General features: G+C 38.7%; 2 protein-coding genes and 1 long non-coding RNA gene across 3 annotated transcripts; 2 read left to right on the top strand and 1 right to left on the bottom strand.

Moving 5' to 3' along the window:
- Positions 1–382: 382 nt before the first annotated feature.
- LOC140798943 (beta-hexosaminidase 1) lies at positions 383–14,644 on the top strand. Its single transcript, XM_073153036.1, has 15 exons — positions 383–839; positions 942–1,025; positions 1,167–1,202; positions 1,996–2,107; positions 2,210–2,280; positions 2,956–3,086; positions 3,223–3,239; positions 3,493–3,541; positions 5,569–5,669; positions 9,705–9,764; positions 10,849–10,882; positions 12,603–12,701; positions 12,788–12,847; positions 12,977–13,227; positions 14,231–14,644. Exons 1-15 carry the CDS (start codon positions 387–389, stop codon positions 14,404–14,406), a joined length of 1,734 nt encoding a protein of 577 aa, XP_073009137.1. The 5' UTR covers positions 383–386; the 3' UTR covers positions 14,407–14,644.
- A 1,480-nt stretch (positions 14,645–16,124) lies between these two features.
- Positions 16,125–18,259, top strand: LOC140780277 (uncharacterized). Its single transcript, XM_073125705.1, has 3 exons — positions 16,125–16,766; positions 16,913–16,984; positions 18,137–18,259. Exons 1-3 carry the CDS (start codon positions 16,125–16,127, stop codon positions 18,257–18,259), a joined length of 837 nt encoding a protein of 278 aa, XP_072981806.1.
- Positions 18,260–19,479: 1,220 nt separating this feature from the next.
- Positions 19,480–20,749, bottom strand: LOC140802754 (uncharacterized). The gene is made up of 2 exons (XR_012111704.1): positions 20,460–20,749; positions 19,480–19,676 (listed from the first exon to the last, which is right to left on the bottom strand). It is a non-coding gene; the product is annotated as an uncharacterized lncRNA (long non-coding RNA).
- Between the last annotated feature and the right edge of the window lie 237 nt (positions 20,750–20,986).

Below are 20,986 nucleotides of genomic sequence, written 5' to 3' on the forward strand. Positions count from 1 at the left end.
CAACCATCTCGGTTATTTGGTTGAGTTAAACATACAAATGACTAATCCCGTACTTGCTATCTAATCTTTGCATTAGCATCACTACGCGTACCCAAGACCTGCCACTATAATAGTTTGCTAAATAGTTTTAAAAAATTATAAGCAAAATGGATATATATATATTCTTTAGGATCTGTTCTTCCTCAATTAAATGTATAAAGTATTCTCTATCGGACTTCAAATATTGATTCACGTTTTAGCGAAAAAAAAAAAATCTTTAAAATGTATCAGGAAAATAAATAAAAAATAAATTATATGGGAATGGGTAACTGTGTAGAGGTATTGGTACATTTTCGTTGTACCATCCTTGTAAACGGGAAGCTCTTCTCCAGGCAGCGCCTGCTATAATGATTAAAAATATTCACAGTGCACTCCGCTGTCTTCTCTACTTGAACTCTCTATCTCCACTCACCTTGCAACACTCTCTTTCCACCAAGATGCCCTCCAAATTCCTTAATTCCCTCTCTATCCTCGTCTTCCTCTTCCTCCTCCCTTATCTCCTCAATGGCCGTCGAACCCCATCCCTCAACCTTAACTCCTCTGTCTCCTTCGACGATTCCATCGCCTACCTCTGGCCTCTCCCCAAGGACTTCACCTACGGGACGCGAACCCTGTCGATCGATCCCGATCTCGCCCTCCATATCGAAATTCCTGGTGAGGAATCATCCATTGTGACCGAGGCGTTCGAGAGGTACAAAGGTCTCATCTTTAAGCACTGGGCGCGATTCGAGCGGCCGATGGGGTCGGCGGGGTACGACGTCGGCGAGATTACTGTAGTTGTTTCGTCGGATAACGAGACGGTGGGGGCATGTCTGAATTCTAGGGTTTCAGTAATCTATTGTCTTGATTTCGTTTTCCCGGTTTGATGGATGTGGTTTTCGGGGTCTTTGATTGCTGATCAGCTGCAATTGGGCGTGGATGAGAGTTATAATCTTTATGTGGGACGAGGAGAGGGTCTCTCGATCGTTGGTGGAGTTACGATCGAGGTAGGGAAGGTTTATTGGCATCTTTTATTTCGGAAAAGGATTTGTTTCGTTTAATAATCTCAGCGAGAATTTGATCCAAACAATTTATAATAACCCTTGTTTTGAGAAGTGCTAGATGCCTCACATGTTCTCTTGCTGCAGGCTACTACTGTTTATGGGGCTATTCGTGGATTGGAGGTATGAATCAAACTACTAATACCCAAAGAACTTACTTTGTACTATTTTTTTTTATTTATAGTAAATTACGTTGTACTATTTGCTGGTATTGTCTTCGTCCGGGCATAACTTTGTACTATTGTCTGGCATTGTCTTCGTGAGGGCATAACCTTTTGGCAATATCATCCCATAAAGCATGCTCATTCTTCAGAGTATAAAATTTGCAAGTGCTTGCACTCCTAATAATTTCTGAATCTTTGCAGTCTGTGCAGGCAAGGCATCCTGAGTACCTTAGGTCATGATATTAGTGACAAATCCTGCGTTCTTGCGCAAGCCAATTATATGTACCCACACTCTAATTGCAACTTGGTTTTTCGTCAGGGCCATTCATTCTGTTACCATCATCTTCGAAACAATCTATACATGTACTTCACAAAATATCAGTGTACCTTCTGTTTAAATTAACAGTTGCATATTTACAAGTCTGACCTATGATTCATGCCATGATCAAAAGATTCAAAATATTTTATATTACAAGCTATTCATGTGTAATATTACATTATCTTGTTTCATTTCACATGACTCACAAACTATGGCGTCATTTCTAAAATTTTCAAGTTCACTTGTCCAGTAATTTAACATTTTTTGGATTCCTATCATTCTGATGCTTTATATGAAGAGCTTTTCTGATTGTAGTTTGTTGTGATGTCTTTTTTAGTTTTTCTCTTAATACCTTTACTGTTATAATTAAGCATGCTTTCACTTACTCTGAGATTAAATTTTACTTTTTTCTGACTAATTTTCATACTTTCAGACATTCAGCCAGTTATGCATTTTTAACTATGAAACTAAAACTGTAGAAGTGTACAATACCCCATGGTATATTCAAGATGAACCACGTTTTGCCTTTCGCGGGCTGCTTCTTGGTAAGGCAGGCTGTCTGCTATTCATTGAAAAGATGTTGGATGATTGATTAGAAAGGAAGTAAATTGTACTCATATTGGCATTTTTTGTTGTTTTCTTTGCAGATACCTCACGCCACTACCTACCAGTTAATGTGATCAAGCAAGTCATTGAATCTATGTCATATGCTAAACTTGTAAGAAATGTTCTTTTCTTTAGTTCACGGAGCCCATTAGTTTTGAGAACAGTGATCCTTATGAATTTCTATGGACTACTTCTAAGTTCTAACCCAGACACTCTATATGTGGCTTCAGAAGTGTCAAATACTTCGTGACATGGAAGATAATTGCTTTAATGTGTCTTGATAGTGGGGAGATAAAGAAAACTACTTCTGTGCAAACAAAACTTATCTCTTAATCAATATATCCGTCAAAAGTTTCCATTTGTATCCACTAATTATCCTCAATTTTCTTCTCCTATAGTATGCCTGATTAGTCTTTCTTTTTCCATCATCATCAAGCATACTCAAAAAATCTTAAAGGGATTATTTCATTCAATAAATTGTTGGACAAAAAGTTAGTGCTGTGAGAGCTCAGATGATTTTGTATTTCACCCTCTTCACAATTGGGATTCAAATAATTTCTCTCTGTCATCAAAGATATAATTCTAGTTTAACCTTTTGCTACTGTAGGACATGAAGATACTTGTCAATATGCAACTGTGGATCATCTGCTTTGCATGCAGCAAAACCTAATTATAACTAATTACTGCAGTAACTTACTTTTTCATTCTCTGTTATCTTTTTGTTGAATTGCTTTAACTTTTATCTTTAACCATTTCTTTTTACTGACTATAAGATTGTTTCCAGTAGAATGTTCTTCACTGGCATATCATAGATGAACAGTCCTTTCCTTTTGAGATACCATCATATCCAGATCTATGGAAAGGTTCATACACAAAATGGGAGCGATATACTGTAGAAGATGCATATGAAATTGTTGAGTAAGCAAGCTTCTTGATATAATTGTTTAAGATTCCAAACTGATTTGCTGTTGTAGTGACCTGTGATTCTGTGAGGCTTACTATCTTTTTTTCTCCTCTCCTCTCTGTCTTATGCATGCTATCTTATGGTGAAAAGTTTTGCCAAAAAAAGAGGTATGCTTATTCCAACCAGTAATATTAATGATTTAACTTTTTCAGAGAACTTTTGGAAAATTTCTTCTTGTCACTCTTGCAACTCTGAGTACTGACTTCTGAGCTGATCTTCAGAAGATTCAGTTTTAACATTAGATATATTTAGTAGATGATGGATCATTATTTGCTTGATACGGAATAGTATCTGAATTTTGCTTTTCCCTAAAACTGTAGACTTCAGATTTCGTGACTAAATAAGTCTTGTCTCTTTCAGGCATCCACATTATGGCGGAAATTGATGTCCCTGGTCATGCAGAATCATGGTAAATTCCTTTAATCTCATTGCTTAATGGTATTAAAGGTACATATGTGAGGCCAAAGGCCAAGTTTGATGTATAGATTTTTAGAAATATTATGAGATCCATCAAGGAGTTGCAGACACATTTAAAAGAGATATTACTTTTGTTGGAGAACTTAGTCAGTACATACATATAGCAACATGTGTGCAGTCTAGAGGAACTCAGAATTGCAGCATGAAAAGAAATTGGAAGTCTGAATGATTACCCATGTCAAGCACGAGATATGCGCTAACCAAGCAGTGAGAAGGTATGGATTGTGTCGAAGTTGTGGAAAGTGGCGAAACCTAAGAGAAAAACAAGTTGGAGTTGCAAAAAATATTTGATAATCTTATTAGTTTGAACTATCTATTCCATGACAACCTAATAGAAATAGCTGCGTTTGGTATTGCGATGAGAATCATGAAATGATAAGGTAGTAGTACATGCTTGTGACTCTTCTCATGAAGAGTCTTCTCTTAGTTGTGACACAGCCACAGCGGTAAATGGTATGATCAGGCTTAGATCCGAGGAGGATTCATATGTAGAATATTATGTGGATGAGAAGTCAATCCTGTAGCTATCATGATGTTGATGTTTAGGATCCTAACTTGGTAAGTTCGGTCAGCTTTGCTAGGATTGCAGGCTATCAACTTATCATTGTCCATTGCTACTCCTCAGTGAGCACACTTAACCTATCCAATCGTCATATGCAAGGGTCTATTCGAAGGGATACAAAAAACCTAACTGGTCTCACTGTCGTGGAGACTAAGTTGGGAGATGTTCCTTGGGATATATCCACATTTAAAGATCCACTAGATTAGTTTGCCCTATATTTGTTGTCTCTTATATGTCTCTTTAACTTGCAGAGAAACCATGTTATTTCAATACTTTGGAAGCTGTTAAAAAAATCTAACTGTCATTTGGAACCTTTAAAAGTCATCTAAACTGATAGATTAGAAATATATGAAAATCCAAGCAGTCATGTTTTGACTCCATGAGTTGTGAAATCAAAAGTACTCTTGGGACAATTATTTACCCGGGGACACTTTTGGACCTTTTACAGACTCCATGATGTGGCAGCATCTCAGAGTGTGGCAAGTTTGGAGAGAGAGAAACCTATGACAACTGAGTTTTACTCTCAGTTACTACAGAATTCGTATAAGCTTGTGAGGATAGCATAATTAATCTTCTTGGAACTCCGGGATTTTGAAGTAAAAGAATTAATCAATAGTCTTCCTATAACTGTAGTTATGTAGTCCTAGAGTTGTGTAGTCTTATAAAGGACTTATGTGACACTAATGGAAGGAGGAATGAATGTGGTTTTTCTTTTTCCTCCGTCTGTTTGCATTATATTTCTCTCTCCAGTATGAAGTTGGAGAGCAAAGTGTGAAGCTGGGAGACCCTTGCCTTTTCAACATTCCTTCCCGTCATCCTAAGAACTTTCAGAAACTACAAGTCCACATTTGCTTGGAGAAAAGTTATAACTTCTGGATATTAAATCTCCCGGTCTCTTTGGATCCAACTGAGATTCTTAGATATACATTGAATTGAGGTTTTTTTGAGATAGATATACATCTAAAGACTTAAACTCTGAATTCTTCAAAAAGTTATCGTGTCATCTCTAGATCGATCATCGATCAACATATGAGGTGACAAGCTGAGCTCTATTGCCTTCTCATCGTCAACCTTGAAGATGATGAATAACATATTTTTTTGCTAATTGTTCTGTCTAGTCTGTGCAACATTCTTTGTCTACAATCTACATACCTTGGTAGCAAGTCTTTATGTAAATATATTAACCTGTTGATGATAAAGAAGAAAAAGGCAGTACATCCTCTTACACTCTTTCTTCAAGAAACATCCCTTGGTAGCAATTTATGACTTTAATTTACATTTGTACATACATATTTTGAAGATGTAAACAGTTAATTATCCTGGCACACTGTAGCTCATGTTTTGCTGACTCTCTGCTGCCTCATACAACTTATCCAATTTATTGATTTATTCTGCAGGGGAGTTGGCTATTCTAATCTTTGGCCTTCTCCTAACTGTACAGAACCACTAGATGTCACAAAGAATTTTACATTTGAAGTTATATCTGGAATTCTATCAGGTTATTCTTTTTCTCCCCATAAATTCAGAATTCTTTCTTTAATAATAAAAAATTTCACATGCAGCAAACTTCCTTATATTAATTGAAGTTGTCGTGTAAATGTTGAAGAATTTGCAATATTCTTCCACTATAAACTTATCGGTCGCTTCATGTTGATGTCGTTGTGTAGTAACATCTTGATATTGTAACGGTCCTCTAGGTCAAGACCGTCACAAGGGTGCTAGCGTGGATTGGGCTCTCGGGTAGAGAGAGAGGAATGACCACGCTTGGGGTGGTGGTGACAATGGTGGTGGACGAGCGGAATGGATTAAGAGGTGGGATTAAAGCTAGATTAGTCTACTCCTAATGCAGAAAATAGAATATTGATCTTGATTGATAACTAAGGATGCTCACCACACCCTTTTATTGGCGGCTATCCTAGTCGGTTCAACTATCTCGACTCAACTCGATTGGTCCTCACTTGAGCTCGGATCCGACTAACCCCTAAGAACAATTAAGTGCTGAAATAAAAAATTAAACCCGTGGGTCTAATCTGAGATACAACTTAATTAAACAAAATAATGACAAAACTAATTAAATAGAGTCTACGGTCCTTATTGCAATTCCATAAATGGGTCTTAACCGCTAAACTCAATCTCCCCACACCCTCTGCTTTCGCTCGGCCTGTCTCGGATCGTAACGGACCACCACACTTCCTCACTTTGCCCTTAAGCTGCAGCATGAGGGTAACAATCTATCTCCACCATAGCTCCCTTGTTGCTTCAATGGGTTAGCGCCAACGACTAAGTGTTTATCCCAACTTGACTCACCAACTTTTCAGATGGCCTAGTTGGTAATTCAAGTTGGGACAAACATGCAGTCCCAAGCGCAAGAGTCACCAGCCTCCAGCGAATGCTAGGATGAGAAGTCCTTTTATAGCTAAATTGCTTTGCCTGTAAGCCATTGCCCTTTTTGATTCCTCACACGTGGTCATAATGTCGAGCCATTCCCGCGCCTCCCACCAGAAGCCCAACCATCAACCTTCCCTTCGACGCGTTGTCTAGACCGCTCTCGCCATTTGACTTGGTGACTCGAGTTTGATCCGCACCACCCTATCCTTAAATTCAGCAACATTAGCCTAGCACTTTAAGATGGGTTCAATCCAATCTCGATCAGGTTCATAATGGATGAGCTGACTCATATCCATTGGTCTATGGGATTCGACTCCTCACACTCAAGCTGATCCACCTTTGGTCCATTAGGGTTCGAGTCTAGGCATATCAGAATCCTGAGACAGCCTGCCCGAGGTAACTCATCTAGGGCTTGGAAAGTGGCTTGAGTCTGTGGACCCAAGCCCTCGAGCCGAACCGCCTTGCCTCTAAACTTGAACTCCATTCAAAGTGCTCTAAAATCAAATGTCATGGAATTGAGCCCTTTCATCCATTGGACTCTAAGTACTAGGTTTGCCCCCTTGAGCATAAGCGGGTATAAGTCGAGCTCGAACTCATGGTCTTGGATCTAGACCTTAACCGCTTCACACTTCCCGTCCGCTCGTAGAAGCGTTCCATCTCCTATCACCACATTGAACCCAGCAATCATTCTCATAGTTAATCCGAGTCGTTGCACCAAATTTGACTCCATGAAATTATGCGTGCTGTCCAAGTCTATCAGGATCTTGACTCGCGCCTTCTTCATCGTCCCCTCCACCCGTAGGGTGCAAGGGGCGTGTGAGCCCAAATAAGCATGTAAGCTTAACTCGACATGAATCTCATCCTCCTCTAGGTTCGCTGCTTGCTCCACATCACCTCGTCCTCTGTTCCATGCTTTAGCCTATTTGTCCTCCTTGTTCGCCTCTAGGAACATAATGACCGAGAGCTGCCTTTTGCATTTGTGATCGGCTTAAATCTCATCACAGTAGAACAAAGGCCCTTGGCCCTCCAGTCAACCACCTCCACGGGGGTGAGTATCCTGCAGTTACCGCCACACAAACCCTCCCCCTCAGTTAGGAGGTGCCTGTGGGTGGAGGACATTGCGATGTCGACGGCTTGGTGATGGGTCCGATCCTAGGGCTTGGCTAGTGGATCGCCGCCCTTGCTAGGGATTTCGTGCGAGTCGCTCTCCATCATGACAGCACACAAGAAAGCTTCGAAGAGTGACTGCAGCTTCATGACCTTTACCTCCGCAACAACGTCGGTCTTGAGTCCACCGCTGAATAGGGCTGCGGAGCTGCAAGTCGCTCTAGCGTTGAGTCGGATCCGAGATGTGCACGAACTCGGCTTGATACGCTCGAATAGTGGTTTACTAGTAGACTTATGACAAGGCCTTCTAAAAGTTCTTGTATTCGGTGGGATCGAATCGAGTACAATGGCTAAGTCAGCCCATCCAACGAAGGGTTGAGCTCTACTCATGGTTCAAAAAACAATGGCTCGCCTTCTATTGAAGATGGAAAGAGACCAGCTAAACCTGCTGGTGCGATGGAGTCACATGGTAGCTAAAAATTGCTTGACCTGATACAACCAGTCTAACGGATTCCAACCCTCCTCCCCCTCGAGTACTTGGGAAACTCTAGCCGCACAGTCCGAGTCTGAACCCTTTGGACCAGTCCTTCATCTCGGTTCCCTTGGGCCCAGTTGCGGTGCAAGTCTCGTGGATCACATCCTTGGTTCTCCCATGGTCTCATCAGCTGATCAGAACGCCATTGATTAGGGTTAGGCAGTTGCAACTCTACGGGTGCGAGCCCAAACCGGTATCCAGTTGGATCAACCCATGGTTGCGGCTCGGGTCCACCAATCCACATACCCTCTATCTTGACCTCTAGGTCCGGTGGAGATGTTGTTGGTTCACACGTGGCCCGAGGCACTGTCAGTTGGATCCATGGCCTAGCTGTTTCTGTGTGCACCTGAACTATGCCAGGCACTAGGGTTTCTTATGCCGTTCTTGATCCGTTGGATAAGCTGGGATTGAGTGGTGTGCATGTTTGGGCCTTGTACCCTAAGGGCGTGTGCTCCTCTTGAGGTGCGGCGGTGCAGCCACAGCTCCCTAAGGCAATGTGACTGGTATCATGGAGGCTACTGGCTGCCACTCACTCCTTGCGACTAAGGCTATCATTTGTTCCATGGCTCTTTCCAAGACTTCTCTCACTCTTCTCATTTCCTCCAATATGGAAGTAGCCCACTTCAGTGGTTGGTATTCTTCCAGCGTCAGGGTGGCCTCCTCTAGTGATGGTGTGTTAGCTAGCATAGGTATACTGTTAGTGGAGGGCTCTCTCACCAATGCAGGTTCTTCTGGTGTGCGAACGGACATGCTACGTGTGTAGGCCATCTTGCCAAGGAATGTAGGCTCTGGTACCACATTGTAACAGTCCTCTAGGTCAAGACCGTCACGAGGGTGCTAGCGTGGGTTGGGCTCTCGAGTAGATTGAGAGAAATGGCCACGCTTGGGGTGGTGGCGATAGTAGTGGTGCTCGGTGGTGGACAGGCGGAATGGATTAAGAGGTGGGATCAAAGTTAGATTAATCTACTCCTAATGCAGAAAATAGAATATTGATCTTGATTGATAATAAAAGATGCTCGTCACACCCTTTTATTGGCGGGTATCTTAATCGGTTCAACTAACTCAACTCAACTCGATCGGCCTTGCTAGTTGAGCTTGGGTTTGACTAACCCATGAGAACAATTAAATGCTGAAATAAAAGATTAAACCCTTGGGTCTAATCTGAGATACAACTTAATTAGACAAAATAATAACAAAACTAATTAAATAGAGTCCAGGATCTTTATTGCAATTCCATAAACGGGTCTTAACCAATGTCCCCATGCCCTCTGCTTCGGCTCGGCCTGCATCGGACCGTAACAGATATCTCATTGGATAAGTATTATCTGGTGCAGTGACATTTCTTGGATTTATATGAATTAGATCAGATCATCAGATGGAATCTACTTTCTTTTATCTGATTCATATTAATTGGCTACAGTTTAACAGCTTTCAAGTGTTCTTCACCATGGATTTGTTACCAGAATGAACAATTATTGATCCTGATCTATCATGTGATTGCAGATATGAAAAAAATCTTTCCTTTTGGGATGTTTCACTTAGGTGGGGATGAAGTTAATACAGGTCTGGTTCCTCTTATTTCATTAGATTGTTTGTGTTACCCTATTTTTCACTAGTAAAATACTGTTCCATCAGAATTTCCTAAAACTACAAGTCTACGAGTTGGTCATGCAATTCTGTTTTATGGTTTCCATGATTAAGCTCTTGTCTAGAGTGTTGCAAGTAAGTTATATCTTTTGCTCTCTGTTTGCAAATCAAATTTTTAAATGAAGGCACCTGCAGTACTACATTTGGCAAAAACTCCTTATCAGCTTATCTAAAGCAATCCCACTCCATTGAATCTATGTTTAATTTATTGTGATAGAATATGTGGATAATTGGTAATCTTTTTGATGATTCTTCGAATGAAACTTGTAGAAACTGTAAATGAGAAGTTTGAATAGCTAAAGTACATTGTTTTTAAATATTGTAATGCTTAATATATATCCTTTTGTTCAATAGGAAGTTCTTTTTCCTGAATTTTCATTTTTTCCTGTTTTAAAATTCTGGTTAATAGGTCTAATTATGTCATAATGATTTTCATTCTCAAGTAAATATTTGCTTCAGTCACTTTAAATGATTGCATCAGGTGGTGTCAGCTGAAGTTAGTTTAATCTTGATAATAATGCCATGTGTGCATGTATTTGCAGTAATCAGTATGGCAGCATGTGCATTTATATAGACGGTATCAGTCATAGTGGAAGTGAATTCAGATCTTAAAGTAGTTCACGAACAACATAGGGAAGAGAGAATACGATTGCATACTGAACAAAGCATATTGAAGCTAAACAAATAAGAAGGATGAATGGTTGACTCTGGTTTATACTTTTTGGCCATTTTCTGGTTACCTCAAATGTTAAGACTGTTCTCTTATTCATTGTATCATATATAGATACACCTACAAACCCAATCACCCATACACATGCTTGTATGTTCATTCTGGCTTGCTCATGATATCTACCTTATTGATCAGCAGCTAATTAAAGCTAAAGCATATTTATTATTGTGGATTCATGATCAAATTGGTGAATGCTATGCTGGTAGTTATATTTGATCACTACCAAAAGCTGAAATTCAACACCTAACTTTGGGAATCAATTGCTTGCAGATTGTTGGAATTCAACACCTCATGTTAAGCAATGGTATGGTATATTATTGTTAACATTGGTACTGCTATACTTTATTTATTACTTCTTTTTGCCATTAATTTATACTCGTTAAACCATAGATTAGTGTTGATCTCCACAGTTTGACTGTACAAACTAATTATCAAGGTTTATGGCCTTGCTAGTTGCTACCATTGCACTTATTTTCTACCAATCCAAATTATATAGATATTAGGCACAAATTCTTTCTTATTGTCATTTAAATAAAGGAACTTGCTTATATCACAGATCATAAGAATCTAGTTTAAGCAGTTGCTGCTGCATAAGTTGTGTTATAAGTTAGATATTTATAACTTGTGCACTATGATCAGCTGCGTTAATTTGCCTATTGCTTTTGAGTGAGTGCTCTCAGTTTATGATGTACAAGGTCAGGAAGCGATAAAAATATATTTCAAGTCCTCTCTGGTGGTGGTTCATAAAGTAAGTTAGCCTTCGATTGACTACGCCTCTGTTTGTGCAACATGTACTGGTACCTGGTTTATGTGTACCTTACCCTCCTTATATTCAACCTTAATAAGAGATATCATGTAACATTTCTGTCTGAGGTTTTGATTGTTGGTTAGTACTTTCAAGTTTGTTATTGGCTTCAGAGATCAAAGAATAAAAACAACTAAATATACACAGAGAAGGTGGTGTGAATGGGACTAACAATTGTCCTTCCTACCTAATCTTTCTGAGGTTTTGTTTTTTCACGACTCTACAAATTAATTATCAAGGTTTATGTCCTTGCTACCATTGCACCTATTTTCTACCATTTCAACTAATTTAGATGTTAGGCACAAATTCTCATTTAAATAAAGGAGCTTGCTTATTTCACAAATCATAAGAATAGTTTAAGCAGTTGCTGCTGCATGAATTTGTGTTATGAGTTAAGTGTTTTTTAACCTGTGCACTATGATCAACTGCGGCAATTTGCCTATTGCTTGTGAGTTGGTGCTCTCAGTTTCTGATGCACAAGGTCAGGAAATGATAAAAATATATCTTTAAGCCCTCTCTCTTTAGAGTAAGCTAACTTTTTATTGACTATGCCTCTGGTTGCGCTTGTACAGGTACCTGGTTTATGCATAGACTAGCTACCTTACCCTCCTTATATTCAACCTTAATAAGATATAGCATGTAATATTTCTGTCTGAGGTTTTGATTGTTGGTTAGTACTCTCAAGTTTGTTGTCAGACTCAGAGATCAAAGAGGAAAAACAACTAAATATACACAGAGAAAGTCGTGCGAAGGGGACTAACAATTGTCCTTCCTACCTAATCTTTCCGATGTTGGTTTATCTCACTGAGTCACTGTCTTGTGCACTGCCTCTCTCATCCTCCATCTCTTCCTCATCACCACCCACTCACACGGCACACCCAAATAAAGAAATTTTCAGTCCTCTTTGTGACAAGTATATGTGGCATCGACTATATTTTACATTTTTTTCTTGTTGATAAACTAAGAGGAATGTTGCTCCTAAGCAATAACCTTAAGTCAAATAATCCTACATTCAATTATATTGATTTTGTATCGCAATCAATTGTTTTCATGCCATGCATGTTTTATAATTCTCATGAAAGAATATATTTTTATTTGTACTGCAAATTTTGGTTACATAAGTTAAGTTATATTTTACATGTAATCTTCGTCATACTGATCCAGCTTGACACGAAAAGTTTTGCTGGGATTTTTATATAGTAAGATATCCTGAATGCAGGCTTCAGGATCGGAACATGACTACAAAGGATGCTTATCAATACTTTGTATTGAGGGCTCAAAAGATTGCTATTGAGCTTAACTGGATTCCTGTAAACTGGTATGGCCTTTACCTTTCTGAAGTAGTTGAATAAGAAAAGATAAATAAATTTCAACTTTCTAACTTACCATCTTTGGTTGTGACAGGGAAGAAACCTTCAACACATTTAAGGAAAACCTTAATCCACTAACAGTTGTACATAATTGGTGGGTTTTGCGTTGCAATATTCTATCTTTAAGTACCAGTTAATTGGTCTTCTCTTCAGCTTTTGCATTCAATGTTCCGCTTTTTGTTGTTTCAATTCTTGATGATGTAGTGAGTTTGGTATCTTGCAGGTTGGGTCCTGGAGTTTGCCCTAAAGCTGTTGAAAAGGGTTTTAGGTGTATTGTAAGTAACCAAGGTGTATGGTATCTTGATCATCTAGATGTTCCCTGGGAAGATTTTTATACCAGTGAACCACTGGAAGGAATAAATAACACCATGCTACAAAATCTGGTGCTTGGGGGAGAGGTTTGCATGTGGGGTGAGACAGCTGATACATCTGATGTTCAACAAACAATATGGCCACGTGCTGCCGCTGCTGCAGGTAAGATCAAATAGTTACCTATTAAAGAAACTCAACAATAATGTCATTTAATCATGCACCAAAAAACTAATGTACTCAAAAGAAGTTCTGTTGCGTCTTTACTAGTTTATTGAATTTTATTTATCTCTATCTCTTAATGAGATTTTGATTATTTTTTTTTTTTAGGCAATCACTGTGTTTCCAATTAGGGATCCTCTAACCATTCCTCTGGCAAGTGTCTTGACGTTATTAGATAAATGAAACTTTTAGATAGAAACTAAAAGGTATTATACATTTTCTTGGTGATATATTATTTACATGGACAGTGCATTTAGAAGCATAAGATGTCTGGCCTTAAAGCTGCAATTTTCAGCTGCACTGTTCATACTTCAACTTTGACAGCCAAAGGTTATGTGCCACATATTCAGAGTTGTAGGAAGTATGAACGATTTCCAAATTAATTTCATTTTGTAATCACATTAGCAAACCTATATCAGAACTCATGTTGCTTGCAAATGAGGTGCTCTGCATACATTAACAAATAACAACTGTATTGCGTATAATAGGTAGAAACACAAATGTACAGATTACATGCAAAGTCAAAGTCTTGCTAATATGATTATAAAGTGGAATTTGTTAAATCATTCAGGAAGGTTCTATAGCTTGGCTTGTATACAATGTACTGCTATATTTTGATTTACTTGCTATAAGTGAATTGACATTTGATTAGAATTCCATTGGGAAATGTTCTATCTACGTATCAATATTTTGGTTTTTTTTACATACCCAGTCAACTGATTAATAGTATATGTTGAATAAATATATTCAGATGCCCATTTGGTGTAATATACTTTTACAGTATATAACGCCCTATAAAAAGTCAGGATCGAATTCTTTTATGCAATAGGAAAGCAACTTAGGTTAAGAAGAACAATTTCTCACATTTTTCTTATCTCTGCCTTTCCATTATTGAAGCTTATAAGATAGTTAACATTTAATCTTGTTTGTGAATATTCTTATACAGAGAGATTGTGGAGTCCCTTGGAAGCTACCACTGTTGCAGATCTTAACTCAACTGTGCTACCCCGGCTCCACTATTTCAGATGTTTGTTGAATCATCGTGGAATTGCCGCTGCACCAGTGTCGAATTACTATGCAAGGAAGCCTCCAGTTGGTCCTGGTTCATGCTTTGCCCAGTGACGAATCACCAGAGCAGGCAGTCGTCTCCAAATGTTCTGGGCTCCATGATACGGGAAAACTTCAGGTTCTTTTTTGTGAAGTTTGCATTCATGTCAAATAAACTCATTCTTGTGCTTGTCTAGAATAATGACAGATATCGTTTAATTTGTATGCTGCATGTAATTTAATATATAAGGATATCTGCTGATAAAAATGCAGTTTTCCAATAAATTATTGCTTAGCTTGTTGCTCTATTTAAGTATGATTGTCTACATCTGTTGCGTCTCTTGATCAATTTTAGTTGATAAAAGTGAAGGAAAGAAAATATATTTTGTCAGAGAAGAATTGGTGGGAAGAAATTAATTTTTAGAAGTAAAAGCCTCTAGAGAAGTTATTTAAAAAAAAAAAAAATTATGACTCATCTGTTTTGCCAAACGATTAGAACTTGGAAATGTTTGATGGCAGTTGACAGTTATGCTAATTGCAGTCACATATAATATATAAAAAGTTGGAAAATGCTGGTCTATTCAATTTAAAAAAGTAGAATGAGTTTAAGTTAGAGAAGTTTAATTTTCAAGGAGGTGAATGAACTCACTTTATCAATCCAATCCACTTTCTCCATTTAAAATATTAAGTAGCAATGGATTTAAAATCTCACGATCACTTTCCTTTCGTATTTTCTTATAGGCAAATATTATAATTTATATTTGCCTATAAAAAATATTAGATATCGCCAAATACTAGAAGATAAAGTTTAATTTATATTTGTTTTTTTCTCTCTATGGGAGATAGAGTTCAATTAAATTTGATTTTCTATCTTTATATGAGATAAAATTCAATTTCAATTTTATATTTCTATCTTTAAATGTTATCAAATTTATTTTAAATCAAATCTTAAATTAACGATATATATATATATATATATATATATATATATATATATAATTTTAGTTGAACTTTCATTAACTTAATGGTGAAAAGCCATAAATACCTTTATTTTGATATACATATATTACTCTTTTTTAATAGTATATATTTTCTTTTTGCCTGATAAATCATTAAGATAATATAATTATAAAAAATAACATGAACATGCAATATGAGATTAAAAAATATATATGTACATAGATAAAGAATTTGTCAGGGGCTTACACGCAAAAGAACTTGTTAATTAGTCATGAAATTAGAATGATACAATATACAAATAAGAGATTTGTAGAAAGTTATACATACAAATATCAGCTTTAAAAAAGTCATGTATGCAAATAAAATATTTTTAGAAAGCATATATATGCAAAAACATATTATTTTTTAAACTGAAATTATAAACAAGAAATAAACAATCATACGTTCAATCGGTTATGCACTTTAGTTCTTCAGTATTCCTGTCATACTTTTTAATTATGTTAAATAGTTGGATTTCTCTCTTCCTTACAAATAAATAGATAGATAGATAGATAGATAGATAGATAGAAAGGATAAGAAAGAAGACCTTCTTTCCATCAAGGCAAATGTCCATGGATCCATCTACTCATGCAATGCCCCCTTCGTCTTCCCCCATATCATTATGGCAAGTAAATTAATTAATAACAGCAATTATCATTTGCTGTGCCTCATCCATTAAATCCCACGTATCCGAAGAGACGACCCTTCTCCTTAAATACCAAGAAACTCGCCATTCGTCCCACTCACTTCAAAACAAAAACAAAATGAAAAACTCCCACACTCTCGAATTAAAAATGGCGACCAATTGTCTCACCTTGAAGCTCTTAATAGACTACTCCTCTGAAAGAGTACTCTTCGCCGAAGCCGACAAAGACGTAGTCGACTTCCTATTCTCATTGCTATCCATACCCTTAGGATCCGTCGTAAAGCTCTTAAGTGGGGAGTCCATGTCCATGGTTGGTTGCATCTCGAACGTCCGTGAAAGCGTAAAGAAGCTAGATAAGACCTATGTCCAGCCCAACAAAGACGTGGGTTCCCTTCTCAACCCAACGATGCCAACTCCTTCCTACTCACCCCATGCCCTTCTCTTGTCTTCAACGCCTAAAATGCACTACTATAGATGTTCGAGGCATGGTGACCACAACTGCGTCACGGATGTACGTGGATCCCTCTGTCCTTCCTGCAGAGGCACAATGACGACGGAGTTGCAATTTGTTGGGCCAAACTCAGGAAAGGTGGAGGCGAACACTGGAGGAGGAGGAGGAGAAGGTGAAGGGAGTGGGGGGTTCGTTAAGGGGGCGGTGACGTACACTATCATGGACGATCTCTCAATCATGCCCATGTCCACCATCTCGAGCATCACGGTCATTAACTCCTTCAACGTCGAGGATCTGAGTTCGCTCAAAGAGAAGACAGTCAAGCTTGGGCTACAAGAGGTTTTACCTTTTGTTTTTCTTATTATTAGAACCCTGCCATACTACCTTACATAATAGGTTTATTTTATCTATTCTTTATGATTACGCAGACTAATGATATACTATAATTGAAATCAGACAACCCTTTGATGTACTTCTGTTTGTAGGGGTTGGAGATTCTGAAGGGTTCGCTGCAGTCGAAGACTGTTCTCACCGATGTCTTTGTAGGGAAGGGAAGGGTTTGTTTGTAGTAGTTGAGATGAGCGAAACCCAATGGCTTTTGTGCCCAGTGTTCGCATTGCATGGTGCACTATTCATTTTGATGGATTAAATTCGTAGCTGCGTGCGCTGGTTCTGTTTCTCTAGCTCTCTTTCTTGTCTTCTCTTATCTATTATGGGTAGAAATAATGAGCATTATGTAATGCTTGTAAGACGCTTTTTGTGAGTCCGATTGTACCATGCAGCTCAAGTCTGGAAGACTATTCGCAACCCAGTTTAAAATTTCCAATTGCCTACTGGAATATTGGACCCATCGTTAGTTTAATGTTCACTTGCATGGAAGAATATCACGATTGATTACGTCTATTTCTTCCTCTTTGGTAGAAGGTCAAACCTTGTTCGACGACGTACGTGGTTGTGGCACTTCGGCTTAGCTCGTTTCCCCACTTAATTCATTGAAAGGGAACTAATTAGAGGCATCAGTAATATCAATTACGTACCTTTTGCTTGGATTCTCTTAGGCGACCAATCTGAGATAAAATATCCCATTTCTCCCAAGATGCAGTCCATCTACTCTTCAAATATGTCACGTCACCCAAGATAGACGTTTCCTCTTCAACTACATGCGAACTTGTTAGTCCCTTTTCAAACCAAATCCAACACGCTCAGCTTGAAGCTCCTCATCGACAAGAAGACCAACAGGGTCGTCTTCACCGAAGCCCACAAAGACGTAATCGATTTCCTATTTGGGATTCTTACTCTACCATTGTTTTCCATCATGATCAAATGCATTGCCAACGTCCACCAAAGCTTCGAAACTCTCGACGAGACGTATCTCAAGAGAACCAATTAAGCAAGACCTGGGCTTCCTCCTCAACCCAAAGAAGCTAACCCCTTCCAACTCCAAAGCCCTTCTCCTCTTGCCCGGGTCTTCGACGGCTAAGAAGTACTACAGATGTGCAACTAGTCGCTATGGCATATGCAACCTATTTACCACGTTTGCCTGCCATACTTGAGATGACGGTCGAAATAACCTACGTGGATCTCAGTAGGCTCCAAGAGAAGACAGTGAAACTTGGGTTTAGAGGAGGTATGCATATTATTGCATGCATGTCATCTATTGATGACAATCTAATGTATGCTTTCATGTCTCCTGTGATAGGTGTATACAGGGGGTTGGAGATGCTGATCGAAGGTCTCGCTACAATCTGAGACTGTCCTCACCGACGTCTTCTAGCGAAGAAATTAAAGGCGAGCCTGAGCTTGATGGCATGACAAAGTTAACATACGGTTAATTCCCATGCATGCATGGTTAATTAACCACCATATCCTTTCTTTCTTTGTCGCCTCTACATAACATACCGACCAAAGTTTCCTCTATTCTTTGGGAGTTAAGCCGGGTGCTCCAATGAAATCAAATGTTAGTGAAAATGGAATGGTCTTGCTCCTAATTACTTCTGTAGCTGTTAGATATAAAGTCTTTTATTTTTATTTTTATTTTTGCATAGATTATAGGTCTATCTTTTCGATATATAAGTTAGACAGCTATGTCAATCCCTCCGACCTAACTGGAATCAACTTCTAATAAACAAACCACAACAACCCAAATCTAGCAAATCTATTAATTTTCTTTAATTATAGGAGAAATTCTTTTTTACTCTGAGGTTCAACCCGATGACCTCCGGTTGTATGGTAATGCGCTCCATCACTGTGGCGGTTGCAGTTTGATAAATCTCTTTACTCAACATTGTGTTGAGGGATATTATCCAAAAATAAATAAAAAATGCACCAGTCCAAGGTGTTTGAATCCAGGCATGTTGTCGAAGTAGGGGGTGGTGTAAATGAGCCTAGCTTAAGCGAGCTGGACTCGGCTCGGCTCGGGAGGTAGACTATTCTCGACCTCGAGCTCGATTCAAGCTGGAAAAGCTCAGTTTCGATTGGCTCATGGCTCGAGTTTGGCACTACAAATTGTGAGCAAACGAGGATAGCTCGTGAGCTCGTGAGCAAGCGAGATTGGATGAAAAGAAGACGGTCTCTATACCTCGAATGCGGCTAGATAAGGCGGACAACGTGGCGGAGGAGGGGAGGAGGGGAGGAGGGCGGTGGAGACGTTCTCTTAGGCGCAGAGGAAGCAAAGACACCTTTCTCGTACCTTCCTTCTTCTGCGACGAGCTCCAAACCCCGACGGACGCACCGCAGCTGGATCTCTTGAGCATCATCAACGCCTCGCCGATGGCCGCAGAGGACGATTCTGATCTCAACGCCGAAATCTAGATGCAGAGGTCAAAAGAGGGTTTCTTGCAATGTTTTTTGAGGAGGGTTTCCTATAGCGGAGGATAGGAAGAGACGGTGGATAAGGGTGAAGGAGGAGGGAAGCTTGAAGATGGAGACGGGTTTCCACGGTGAACATGGGTTCTACTGAGCGAGTTTGGAGATGGGTGCTATATATATATATATATATATATATACACACACGAAACTAATCGGCTTAATCTATATGGACTCCAATCGATCAAAAGAGGGAAAAAGAAGTTTATTCACTTATGTAATCCAATGATAGATCCAATGAACTTAATGCAAGTGAGAACATCAGAGAGCATTTCATTCACTTATATAATATTAGTGCCACAACATGGGTACGTAGTTGTTTCCACATCAAGTAGTAGGTTTTGGAATCTCAGGCACGATCAGCACCTCCGATCGCATTCTTGTCTGCAAAAAGAAAAACTAAAAAAAATTTAACATTTTGATGAGTGTAGTGTATGATATGCACCAAAAGTTCGTTATAATATAATTAATTATCCATTAGTTCTATTTAGTTACTGGATCTAAACTTGGACCCTGTTGTATATGAATCTGACCAATTAGTGCTAGCTCCTAGTTGTTGCTAATGTTCAATTATCTCTCTATGTATGCTAATGTATTTAACACGATCATTGCAAATCAAATCATCAATTCTTAGGCGTGATCTGCTAAAGAAAATGTTTTAGAGAAAAAATTCTCTTAACAGCTTAAATCATAATAATAGTCAAAAGCTTATTGAATTTCAAGTTATAACCATATAAATGCACTTCATTATATTTATACTTGCTAATGAATTAAACTGGATTTAAAACAACAAAAACCCATTGCACTATTCTAGAACAACAAAAAATTCTCTTATGATCTTTTCACTAATTCTCAATCCAACCCATCCATTTTCAGTAAATACCAGAAAAAAAAATCCAAAAACCGTCCTTACATTTTTCATCGTATTTAATAAAAATACAACCCCAAGTAAGGCGTTTTAGCAATGGATAGATAACACATAACCCTTCACCACAAGAAGCAACCAATATTACTATAGAAAAATGCATGAACGCTTTTAGAGAAAGTGTGACGTTCGACTATTATTCATAAATAAAGTATTATTGCGACTAAATAGTGTGCTTTATATATATAAAGAGTTAGTCATCATTAATTAATAGACAAGGATTCCAAGTGTTACTTAATTACCCTTCTTTTCATTCTTGAACAATCGAGGGGTCAGCAAGCACTGGCACTTAACGAGGCAAACGATTCGCCAATGCTTCTTTTCCGCCAGGCATGGGAGGTAGCACTTGTCGCATTGTTTCTCAGCGTATGAAAGGCTATCTCCCATTGCTGCAGGCATCCTTGATGCCAAGAGAACCGCGCTGAGAAGAAGAAGAAGAAGAAGAAAGACCGACTGCGATGAGGAGTACTTCACCATCTTTATTTTCCTTTCTTCTCTTCTTGATTTCTTTGACTCGCTTTTCTTCTTCTTCTTTTTCTGGCCTCTCTCGTTCTTGTCACCACCCCCGTTTTGTAGGATTTTTGGGGGCATCTATTTTAAGCAGGGGTCGGTTTTTTTAGTTGGGCATTGGGTGATCCTCTTGAACCTGTATCGTTATCTTTTACAGACAAGGTGGTCCGGTAGAGATTGGGATTGTACTTAACCGCCTCCTGTTTAACTCAGCTGCACGAAATCCTCCATAGTTTCAGTTAAAGCATTTAATCTTCTT

The sequence above is a fragment of the Typha latifolia genome, chromosome 1 (assembly GCF_019914945.1).
Source record: "Typha latifolia isolate L0001 chromosome 1, TyphaL0001v2, whole genome shotgun sequence".
Lineage (NCBI taxonomy): Eukaryota > Viridiplantae > Streptophyta > Magnoliopsida > Poales > Typhaceae > Typha > Typha latifolia.